The following is a 13,217-nucleotide window of genomic DNA, read 5'->3' as shown; positions in this document are numbered from 1 at the left end:
TATTTCCAGACATCTAAAATGTATTGAAAACAAAAATATACCTTAAAAAACCCCCACATTTTTGCTGGTACTCCAGAGGACTGGAAGTGACAAACTAAAGCAAAAACTCCTTAAGTGATGAAAGAATGCCAAACCAGTGGGGATTTAATCATCTAACTCCAACAAGGTTAAAAGAAAATCTAAATAATTAATTATGATAGATATTATGTGTATACACATATATGCACAGAAGCAAAGGGCACTTACTCTGAAAGTTGTTCACTGAGAAGACTCGAGGATGATAGAATCCTGCTTTGCAAATGCACTGATAGGCTCCAAGCACGAATCCTAGGCCCTTAATCGGCATACACTATGAGAAAGAAAAGACAGCAGTACCGTTGATCATAGTTTACTTCACAGTATAAAGACTCACAGATATCCATCATTGCAAATGGTAACAGAGATATCACATTTTCCAGAAATAAAATATCTCATTTTTGAACTTTATTTTAGGTTTGTTTGCCAACAGACATTTTTTTAGAGTAGTTTTCTTTCTAAATATATGCCATTACAGCTGCAGTTGCCATACATCTTTAACTCATTCAGTTGCCATAGGAAGTAATTACAGACAGAGTTTTTTTTAATGCCTCACATATCATCTTATCGCCTTAAGAGATATTTCTTAAGCCTATAAGAATATTTTTTAAAGTGATTCCATGCGAAATATTTCCACCAAAGCAAAGGTAGGAGGATGGACAGACAGGTACATAGAATTTAAGATGTGGAAATTGCCTTTAAGAATTAAATATTCATCAAATTTCATCCTCAGATTAAAAAATACAAATTGATGGAATAACAAAACAAGTAAACTTTAAAGTGCAATTTAGAAGAGGAAAAAAAGATAAATTAATGATCCAAAGTGCTCTTTACCTAAAATCTGTTTCATAGATAAATATTCTACATGTACATAAACATGAAGAAAAATAATGACTGGCTTTCCAAATGTATCACACCAACAGACATGATGGACATCCCAGAAGCTTACTATTGGCTTCTTCCAAGAATATCACTGAACCGGAGCAAAATTCAGTTTAACCTACTTCATTTTTTTTTTAACATCTTTATTGGAGTATAATTGCTTTACAATGGTATGTTAGTTTCTGCTTTATAAAAAAGTGAATCAGTTATACATGTACATATGTTCCCATATCTCCTCCCTCTTGCATCTCCCTCCCACTCTCCCTATCCCAACACTCTAGGTGGTCACAAAGCACAGAGCTGATCTCCCCGTGCTATGCGGCTGCTTCCCACTAGCTATCTATTTTACATGTGGTAGTATTTATAAGTCCATGCCACTCTCTCACTTCATCCCAGCTTACCCTTCCCCCTCCCCGTGTCCTCAAGTCCATTCTGTACATCTGCGTGTTTATTCCTGTCCTGCTCCTAGGTTCTTCAGAACCTTTTTTTCTTTTTAGATTCCATATATGTGTGTTAGCATACGGTATTTGCTTTTCTCTTTCTGACTTAATTCACTCTGTATAACAGACTCGAGGTCCATCCACCTCATTACAAATAACTCAATTTTGTTTCTTTTACTGGCTAATATTCCATTGTATATATGTGTCACATCTTCTTTATCCACTCATCTGTCGATGGACACTTAGGTTGTTTCCATGTCCTGGCTATTGTAAATAGAGCTGCAATGAACATTGTGGTACACGACTCTTTTTGAATTATGGGTTTCTCAGGGTATATGCCCAGTAGTGGGATTGCTGGGTGATATGGTAGTTCTATTTTTAGTTTTTTAAGAAACTTCCATACTGGTCTCCATAGTGGCTATATCAACTTACATTCTCACCAACAGTGCAAGAGGGTTCCCTTTTCTCCACACCCTCTCCAGCATTTACTGTTTGTAGATTTTTTTATTTATTTATTTTTTTGGTGGTACATGGGCCTCTCACTGTTGTGGCCTCTCCCGTTGCAGAGCACAGGCTCTGGACGCGCAGGCTCAGCGACCATGGCTCACAGCCCCAGCCGCTCTGCGGCATGTGGGATCTTCCCGGACCGGGGCACGAACCCGTGTCCCCTGCATCGGCAGGTGGAATCTCTACCACTGTGCCACGAGGGAAGCCCTGTTTGTAGATATTTTGATGATGGCCATTCTGACTGGTGTGAGGTGATACCTCATTGTAGTTTTGATTTGCATTTCTCTAATGATTAGTGATGTTGAGCATCCTTTCATGTTTTTATTGGCAACCTGTATATCTTCTCTGGAGAAATGTCTATTTAGGTCTTCTGCACATTTTTTGATTGGGTTTTTTGTTTATTTGATATTGAGTTGTATGCGCTGCTTGTAAATTTTGGAGGTTAATCCTTTGTCAGTTGCTTCGTTTGCAAATATTTTCTCCCATTCTGAGGGCTGTCTTTTCATCTTGTTTATGGTTTCCTTTGCTGTGCAAAAGCTTTTAAGTTTCATTAGGTCCCATTTGTTTATTTTTGGTTTTATTTCCATTTCTCTAGGAGGTGGGTCAAAAAGAATCTTGCTGTGATTTATGTCATAGAGTGTTCTGCCTATGTTTTCCTCTAAGAGTTTTACAGTGTCTGGCCTTACATTTATGTCTTTAATCCATTTTGAGTTTATTGTTGTGTATGGTGTCAGGGAGTGTTTGAATTTCATTCTTTTACATGTAGCTGTCCAGTTTTCCCAGCACCACTTATTGAAGAGCCTCTCTTTTCTCCACTGTATATTCTTGCCTCCTTTATCAAAGATATGTGCGTGGGTTTATCTCTGGGCTTTCTATCCTGTTCCATTGGTCTATATTTCTGTTTTTGTGCCAGTACCATACATACTTCATTTATGCTACATTCAATTACATAAGGATGGAATAACTTCCATTAAAATACAGTTTATCAGTAAAACGGGATGTTTCAAGAATTTGATCAACACTGAAATTTCTTTTTTGATAGCTCTCTACCAAGATCCCAACACTTTACCTTTTTGCCATTATAACCTATTAGAGGAGCTTAGAGTTTAGTGAATCTGAAAGTTACAAATAGGGACCCTCTGACACAGAGGCCCTTGAGAGAAAATACTAAATTATCTAAATAATAATCCCACAATCTAAGCTTTAATGATTAGTAATAAGATCAAAATTGCATATCATGAAAATTCCAGCAAACAATAAAGTATTTATATGTAAGGCAGCAAGAGCTAATACATGCTCTAAATTTAAAGGTTACAGCAAGAAAATCTTTGAAAAAGAGCTTTTCTAAAAGACCTTGAATATTTTATTTCATTAATACCCTTTTTTTCTCACCCAACACACTCATATCCAATTATGTCTTGCAATTGAAAACACAGTTCTTGACCCACAGCAAAATACAAGGACAGATAAGTGCCAGTCAATTCAACTGGGTTGGCAAGTAGTTATGAAAGAACTACTGTGTTTGTAGAGAATTCCTCCAGGACCTAAATGAAATAATACATCCTACTTATAACGGTCTAGTGATATAGTGGGTCAGATCCTATTTCTGAATTGTATAAATAAAAAGGCAATTGTAACACTTACTTTGGAGAAGCACTAGTTTTATAAGAGATCATATTGTTTGTGGTCAGTCAGAAAACATATGCCTGAATTCTGACTTACTAGTTATGTGAATTTGGGGCTGTTCTCTTAACTTCTCTGAGACTTATTTTTTTTAACTTGTAAGAACAGTCATTCAATTAGATTCAGGAACACTTTGAAGAAAGCAGAACTACCAAGATGTCCTAATAGCTGAAATACGGGGTATAAGAGGGAGAGAAGAATAAAGGATGACTCCCAGGTTTTTGGCCTGAGCAACCTTAAGAATGGAGCTGCCATCAAGGATCTGGGAAAGGCTGCAGGTGGAGTTGACCTGGAGAAGAGAACACAAGTTCAGTTTTGCAAATGTTAAGTGTGAAGTGTCTATTTGAAATTTAATTCCTGATATCAAATAAGTAGTCTGGGGCTTCCCTGGTGGCGCAGTGGTTGAGAGTCCGACTGCTGATGCAGGGGACACGGGTTCATGTCCCGGTCCGGGAAGATCCCCCATGCCGTGGAGTGGCTGGGCCCGTGAGCCATGGCCACTGAGCCTGTGCATCCCGAGCCTGTGCTCTGCAACAGGAGAGGCCACTTGCATAAAGACACAGACAAAGCCATGAGATCAGATAAGACTAGATCATTAAGGGAGTGCCTGTAGGCAGTGAAGTTAATAGATCCAAAGGGATGAGAGACTCAGGACACTCCAAGGCTAAACGGTTAGGCAGAAGGAAGAAGCAAAGGACACTGAGAAGCGCAATTCAGTGAGGTACCATTATTTAATTGACTAGATTGTGACACTAAGTGCATAACATGGAATTTCTTGTGAGTTACATTTATTAAACATTCATCCAGCCAAGATATATCCAAGCAAACTAAGTCTTAGATACTAAGAATAGCAGTGCAGTTCAAATATTCTGCTTCACTGGAATTTGAAGGTTAATGCTATTCATTTAATCAGCACTAATTCCCTGGTAATGTGACTCGGCACTGCAACAGTGACTCAGTTGAGAATTTTTAATGTTTAAGGCAGATCTGAAAGTTTATTGGAATAAGAGTATTTCTTTAATATAAGCTAACTATAGAGCTGAAAGAAAATGAAGTTTTTTAAAAAATCTATTGATTAGATAAACATCAATAGATGTTGATTAGATAATTAGTTGATTAGATAAACATCACCAAATATAAAGTCCCCTGAACTTAAAAAAAAAAAAGCTTCCTAATTTTATTATGGGAAACACTGCAATATGAATTATTAGTTACCTCAAACTCTTTGTTCATCTTAAATTATCTTATATCCTTAAAGAAAAATTTTAAAATGTTCAACCAGTTAAATTCAATAAAAGAATATCATCTGTTACAGTGGAGAAAAAATATATATATATATATCATTCCGCTACACACACTCTGTGTGGAACCGAATGTGCTGCTGCTTACACACACTTGTCTTGGAGTGTACAAGTGATCTTAGATTATTTTTCTATTAATGATTTTAATTTTGCACTCAACTTGCCATACTTTTGTGTTCCATCCACCACCACCATTCTGTAGCTACTCCAATTTGGCCACCTTCCAACCAAACTTATACATTTTCAAGATGAGGCAATTCGTTTACTAGTTTAGCTAATTTATTTTTTAATCTCCATAAGTATGGGGACTACTCAACCTATGTTTACTGTAATTGGACTGAGTAACTGCTTTTTATATTTTTTTCTCCTTAGGGATTTAGAATATAAACATAGATCCTCACTAGATACAGGAGAAAAAAATCTTCAAAATTTTACCATAACATTAAGATGTTCATTTTAGATATTAAACATCTTTATTTTATATACTCAAATCTAAATCTTTCCACTTTATCTTCATAGAAGTCCAAAAGGGTGGAAATGGAAAAAGCAGCACTTCTTCCATAAGGGTAGCTCTTCCATGAGAGCCTTTGATAAAATTAAGCTCTTCATATTAAGGCACCCTTGTGAGTGACGTAGGTGCTCAAAAGATCGGACACCTTCTTTGATGAACCTTACCAAGCCATCAGCAGAGACTTCCTAAGGAGAGATTTTGAGAGCCCACAATCTAACTTAGGTTCCTAGGAGTAATCCAGATCCAAATGGGAAGAGATGTTGGTTAAGAGCTGAGAGAAAAATAGATAGATTGCTAGAAGTATAAAACCTACCAAGTCTGAGTCATGAAGAAACAAAAGTTATGTACAAACGTATAACTAGCAGGGAGACTGAATCAGTAATCAGAAACCTCCTAACAGAGAAAAGCCCAGGGCCAATGGCCTCAACAGACAAACATTTAAAAAAGAATTAACATCAGTATTCCTCAAACTCTTCCAAAAACTGAGAGAGAACAGTTCCTAACTCATTTTATGAGGCCAGAATTACCCTGATATCAAAGCCAGAAAAAGATACTATAAGAAAAGAAAACTGCAGACCAATAATCCTGATTAACATTGTTGTGAAAATCTTCAACAAAATACTAGCAAACCATATTCAACATCACATTAAAAGGACTATAGAGCTTTCAGCAGCAAGTGGGTACTTGAGAACAAGAGCCGTGTGGATGAAAGGCTCTTGGTGCTACAGCCAGGAGTCACTGCTGTGCCTGAGGTGGGAGAGCCAACTTCAGGACACTGGTCCAAAAGAGACCTCCCAGCTCCACGTAATATCAAACGGTGAAAATCTCCCAGAGATCTCCATCTCAACGCCAAGACCTAGCTCCACTCAACGACCAGCTAGTGACAGTGCAGGACACACTATGCCAAACAACTAGCAAGACAGGAACACAACCCCATCCATTAGCAGAGAGGTTGCCTAAAACCATAATGAGGCCACAGACACCCCAAAACACACCACCAGATGTGGACCTGCTCACCAGAAAGACAATATCCAGCCTCATCCACCAGAAAACAGGCACTAGTCCCCTCCACCAGGAAGCCTACACAACCCACTAAACCAACCTTAGCCACTGGGGACAGACACCAAAAACAACGGAAACTATGAACGTGCAGCCTCCAAAAAGGAGACCCCAAACACAGTAAGTTAAGCAAAATGAGAAGACAGAGAAACACACAGCAGATGAAGGAGCAAGGCAGAAACCAACCAGACCTAACAAATGAAGAGGAAATAGGCAGTCTACCTGAAAAAGAATTCAGAAAAATGATGGTAAAGATGATCCAAAATCTTGGAAATTGAACGGAGAAAATACAAGAAACGTTTAACAAGGACCTAGAAGAACTAAAGAGCAAACAAAAAATGATGAACAACAGAATAAATGAAATTTTAAAATCTCTAGAACGGATCAGTAGCATACTAACTGAGGCAGAAGAATGGATAAGTGACCTGGAAGATAGAATAGTGGAAATAACTACTGCAGAGCAGAATAAAGAAAAAAGAATGAAAAGAACTGAGGACAGTCTCAGAGACCTCTGGGACAACATTAAACGCACGAACAATCAAATTATAGGGGTCCCAGAAGAAGAAGAGAAAAAGAAAGGGACTGAGAAAATATTTGAAGAGATTAGAGTTGAACACTTCTCTAATATGGGAAAGGAAATAGTTAATCAAGTCCAGGAAGCATAGAGAGTCCCATACAGGATAAATACAAGGAGAAACAGGCCAAGACACATATTAATCAAACTATCAAAAATTCAATACAAAGAACAAATATTAAAAGCATCAAGGGAAAAACAACAAGTAACACCTAAGGGAATCCCCATAAGCTTAACAGCTGATCCTCAACTCTACAAGCCAGAAGGGACTGGCAGGACATATATAAAGTGATGAAGGAGAAAAACCTACAACCAAGATTACTCTACCCAGCAAGGATCTCATTCAGATTCGATGGAGAAATTAAAACCTTTACAGACAAGCAAAAGCTAAGAGAATTCAGTACCACCAAATCAGCTTTACAACAAATGCCAAAGGATCTTCTCTAGGCAAGAAACACAAGAGGAGGAAAAGACCTACAATAACACCCAAAACAATTAAGAAAATGGGAATAGGAACATACATATCGATAATTACCTTAAATGTAAATGGATTAAATGCTCCCACCAAAAGACACAGACTAGCTGAATGGATACAAAAACAAGACCCATATATATGCTGTCTACAAGAGACCCACTTCAGACCTAGAGACACATACAGACTGAAAGTGAGAGGATGGAAAAAGATATTCCATGGAAATAGAAAGCAAAAGAAAGCTAGAGTAGCAATTCTCATATCAGACAAAATAGCCTTTAAAATGGACTATTAGAAGAGACAAAGAAGGACACTACAAAATGATCAAGGGATTGATCCAAGAAGAAGATATAACAATTGTAAATATTTATGCACCCAACATAGGAGCACCTCAATACATAAGGCAAATATTAACAGCCATAAAAGGGGAAATAGACAGTAACACATTCATAGTAGGGGACTTTAACACCCCACTTTCACCAATGGACAGATCATCCAAAATGAAAATAAATAAGGAAACGCAAGCTTTAAACGATACATTAAACAAGATGGACTTAATTGATATTTATAGGACATTTCATCCAAAAACAACAGAACACACATTTTTTCAAGTGCTCATGGAACATTCTCCAGGATAGATCATATCATGGGGCACAAATCAAGCCTTGATAAATTTAAGAAAATTGAAATTGTATCAAGCATCTTTTCTGACCACAACGCTATGAGACTAGATATCAATTACAGGAAAATATCTGTAAAAAATACAAACATATGGAGGCTAAACAATACACTACCTAATAACGAAGTGATCACTGAAGAAATCAAAGAGGAAATCAAAAAATACCTAGAAACAAATGACAATGGAGACACGATGACCCAAAACCTATGGGATGCAGCAAAAGCAGTTCTAAGAGGGAAGTTTATAGCAATACAATCGTACCTTAAGAAACAGGAAACATCTCGAATAAACAACCTTACCTTGCACCTAAAGCAATTAGAGAAAGAAGAACAAAAAAACCCCAAAGTTAGCAAAAGGAAAGAAATCATAAAGATCAGATCAGAAATAAAGGAAAAAGAAATGAAGGAAACGATAGCAAAGATCAATAAAACTAAAAGCTGGCTCTTTGAGAAGATAAACAAAATTGATAAACCATTAGCCAGCCTCATGAAGAAAAAAACGGGAGAAGACTCAAATCAATAGAATTAGAAATGAAAAAGGAGAAGTAGCAACTGATACTACAGAAATACAAAAGATCATGAGAGATTACTACAAGCAACTATATGCCAATAAAATGGACAACCTGGAAGAAATGGACAAATTCTTAGAAATGCACAACTTTCTGAGAGTGAACCAGGAAGAAATAGAAAATATGAACAGACCAATCACAAGCACTGAGGTTGAAACTGTGATTAAAAATTCTCCAACAAACAAAAGCCCAGGACCAGATGGCTTCACGGGCGAATTCTATCAAACATTTAGAGAAGAGCTAACACCTATCCTTCTCAAACTCTTCCAGAATATAGCAGAGGGAGGAACACTCCCACACTCATTCTGTGAGGCCACCATCACCCTGATACCAAAACCAGACAAAGATGTCACAAAGAATGAAAACTACAGGCCAATATCACTGATGAACACAGATGCAAAAATCCTCAACAAAATACTAGCAAACAGAATCCAACAGCACATTAAGAGGATCATACACCATGATCAAGCGGGGTTTATTCCAGGAATGCAAGGATTCTTCAATATATGCAAATCAATCAATGTGATACACCATATTAACAAACTGAGGGAGAAAAACCATATGGTCATCTCAATAGATGCAGAGAAAGCTTTCGACAGAATTCAACACTGATTTATTGATAAAAACCCTCCAGAAAGTAGGCAGAGAGGGAACCTCCCTCAACATAATAAAGGCTATATACAACAAACCCACAGCCAACATTGTCCTCAATGGTGAAAAACTGAAAGCATTTCCACTACGATCAGGAACAAGACAAGGCTGCCCACTCTCGCCACTCTTATCCAACACAGTTTTGGAAGTTTTAGCCACAGCAATCCGAGAAGAAAAGGAAATAAAAGGAATCCAAATCGGGAAAGAAGAAGATAAAGCTGTCACTGTTTGCAGATGACATGATACTATACATAGAGAATCCTAAAGATGCTACCAGAAAACTACTAGAGCTAATCAATGAATTTGGTAAAGTAGCAGGATACAAAATTAATGCACAGAAATCTCTGGCATTCCTATATACTAATGATGAAAAATCTGAAAGTGAAATCAAGAAAACACTCCCATTTACCATTGCAACAAAAAGAATAAAATATCTAGGAATAAACCTACCTAAGGAGACAAAAGACCTGTATGCAGAAAATTATAAGACACTGATGAAAGAAATTAAAGATGATACAAACAGATGGAGAGATATACCATGTTCTTGGATTGGAAGAATCAACATTGTGAAAATGACTCTACTACCCAAAGCAATCTACAGATTCAATGCAATCCCTATCAAACTAACACTGGCATTTTTCACAGAACTAGAACAAAAAATTTCACAATGTGTATGGAAACACAAAATACCCCGAATAGCCAAAGCAATCTTGAGAACGAAAAACGTAGCTGGAGGAATCAGGCTCCCTGACTTCAGACTATACTACAAGCTGCAGTAAATCAAGACAGTATGGTACTGGCACAAAAACAGAAAGATAGATCAATGGAATAGGATAGAAAGCCCAGAGATAAACCCATGCACATATGGTCACCTTATCTTTGATAAAGGTGGCAGGAATATACAGTGGAGAAAGGACAGCCTCTTCAATAAGTGGTGCTGGGAAAATTGGACAGGTACATGTAAAAGTATGAGATTAGATCACTCCCTAACACCATACACAAAAATAAGCTCAAAATGGATTAAAGACCTAAATGTAAGGCCAGAAACTATCAAACTCTTAGAGGAAAACATAGGCAGAACACTCTATGACATAAATCACAGCAAGATCCTTCTTGACCCATCTCCTAGAGTAATGGAGATAAAAACAAAAATAAACAAATGGGACCTAATGAAACTTCAAAGCTTTTGCACAGCAAAGGAAACCATAAACAAGACCAAAAGACAGCCCTCAGAATGGGAGAAAATATTTGCAAATGAATCAACTGACAAAGGATTAATCTCTAAAATTTACAGGCAGCTCATGCAGCTCAATAACAAAAAAATAAACAACCCAATCCAAAAATGGGCAGAAGACCTAAATAGACATTTCTCCAAAGAAGATATACAGACTGCCAACAAACACATGAAAGAATGCTCAACATCATTAATCATTAGAGAAATGCAAATCAAAACTACAATGAGATATCATCTCACACCAGTCAGAATGGCCATCATCAAAAAATCTAGAAACAATAAATGCTGGAGAGGGCGTGGAGAAAAGGGAACACTCTTGCACTGCTGGTGAGAATGTGAATTGGTACAGCCACTATGGAGAATAGTATGGAGTTTCCTTAAAAAACTACAAATAGAACTACCATATGACCCTGCAATCCCACTACTGGGCATATCCTCTGAGAAACCCATAATTCAAAAAGAGTCATGTACCAAAATGTTTATTGCAGCTCTATTTACAATAGCCAGGACATGGAAGCAACCTAAGTGTCCATTGACAGATGAATGGATAAAGAAGACGTGGCACATATATACAATGGAATATTACTCAGCCATAAAAAGAAATGAAATTGAGCTATTTGTAATGAGGTGGATGGACCTAGAGTCTGTCATACAGTGTGAAGTAAGTCAGAGAGAGAAAGACAAATACCGTATGCTAACACATATATATGGAATTTAAGAAAAAAAAAGTGTCATGAAGTTGAACCTAGGGGTATGACAGGAATAAAGACACAGACCTACTAGAGAACGGACTTGAGGATATGGGGAGGGGAAAGGGTAGGAGTGGCATGGACATATATACACTACCAAATGTAAGGTAGATAGCTAGTGGGAAGCAGCCACATAGCATAGGGAGATCAGCTCGGTGCTTTGTGACCGCCTGGAGGGGTGCAATAGGGAGGGTGGGAAGGAGGGAGACGCAAGAGGGAAGAGATATGGGAACATATGTATATGTATAACTGATTCACTTTGTTATAAAGCAGAAACTAACACACCATTGTAAAGCAATTATACCCCAATAAAGATGTTAAAAAAAAAAAAGGTTAATTATCCTAACATCCAGTGACTTCTCCACAACTATCAGCAGTTTATTAAAGCAAAAGGAAAACACTGAAACAGAGGAAATCTAAAAGGCCCCCAGGCAATGATAGGGTACACATCACCCACATATTTCATTATACAATCTTCCAGGAAAACAAGAACTCATGAATAACAAATAGTGCAGTATTTCACCAGGGAGAAAAAGAACTACATTTTGTCTCTATTATTCATTAGCTGCCATGATAACATGGTTTAAAAAGCTTGATGGACTGGAGCAGGGTTGGGGGTGGAAGGATGTTTTCTTTTATGATATAGTTAGAATGAAAAAACAAAGTGTTTTCTATTATTAATTTTTGAAACGTTCTTGTTATATTCAGTGGAGCCCTCTCTCACAACACAGGGCTAAGGATGCCAAAGCAGCATCGGAGCAGACGCACTACAAGTACTGACACACAGCAGGATGCTTTGCATGAGGTTGAAACTGACTCAGGAAAACGTTAGTATTGTATCTCATTGAGTGAGCAAGCCAATTTTTCTAGACCTTCTTACAGAAAAAAGTCCCAAACGCTCGATAAAGATAAGTTCTTAATATGCTCAACACTTTAAAAACAATAAAACAATGCCCCCCACTAAACCACAAATTCACTACGTTCTACCTTTGACACCCTGCGCTTCCTGTGGTCACAGATCGTAAGCAAAGGGAACTTTCTTCTCATTATTGACTTAATTTAGCTCTTGCTTACTGAGCCCCACTGTGTGCTCTTTGCTACAGCAACAAAGAGGAACAAAATCATGGTCTAGTTCTCAAAGAGCCTACCACCCACAGGTAGAAAAGTAAAATCAAAGTTGCTGTACGGTGCTCTACCATGTTCACAGCTAAAGGGCTTCACATATATTTATTTTTGAGTAGTCCATCTTTACACATTTTTCTGGCATCAATTGTTTGTTAAAATACAAATTGCTGTACTAAGAACAGAAATCAATGAAAGAATATATAATATGATTTCAACTTTATAAAATTCAAAAACATGTAAAATTTTTATAAAGTACTATTTAAGCATATATACATGCATGAAACCATAAAGAATCGAAGTGATAACATAAATTTCAGGATAATGGTTACCTTTTGCGGGGGCAGATGGGTATAGGATGACAGAGGAGAATACAGGGGCTTCTTAGGTAATGGTTACAATCTATTACTGAAATGAGGGAAGGAAGGAATTGACTTTAGTTTCTGGCTGTGATACATTATTTTATAGCAGGATGAAGTTTTCACCAAAAACAATGAGAATATCTGGATAAAATGGAAGGAAGGAAGGAAGAAACAAATGAAGGGAACAAACAAATGACTGAACTCACCTACTTACCTATGAGGAGGCATCAGAAAGCTGCCAATGGAGCCAGAATTGAGAAGCCAAGATCACAGAAAGAAGAAAAATGCACAGATATACTATATTCTTTATTTATGTATCAAACTGAGTATTTGATGATATGAGGCATT

The 13,217-nt window shown here is 37.3% G+C and overlaps 1 protein-coding gene across 1 annotated transcript in view; it reads right to left on the bottom strand.

Moving 5' to 3' along the window:
• GPR158 (G protein-coupled receptor 158) overlaps nt 1-13,217 on the bottom strand; it is a 327,088-nt gene that overhangs the window by 174,315 nt on the left and 139,556 nt on the right. Inside the window, 1 exon segment of the mRNA XM_007445867.1 lies at nt 247-349. Coding sequence (XP_007445929.1) covers nt 247-349 — 103 coding nt within the window.

This window comes from Lipotes vexillifer, unplaced genomic scaffold, assembly GCF_000442215.2.
Source record: "Lipotes vexillifer unplaced genomic scaffold, Lipotes_vexillifer_v1.1 scaffold738, whole genome shotgun sequence".
NCBI lineage: Eukaryota > Metazoa > Chordata > Mammalia > Artiodactyla > Lipotidae > Lipotes > Lipotes vexillifer.
The sequence above is the reverse complement of the archived record's forward strand: the minus strand, read 5'-3'. Positions and strand labels throughout refer to the sequence as shown.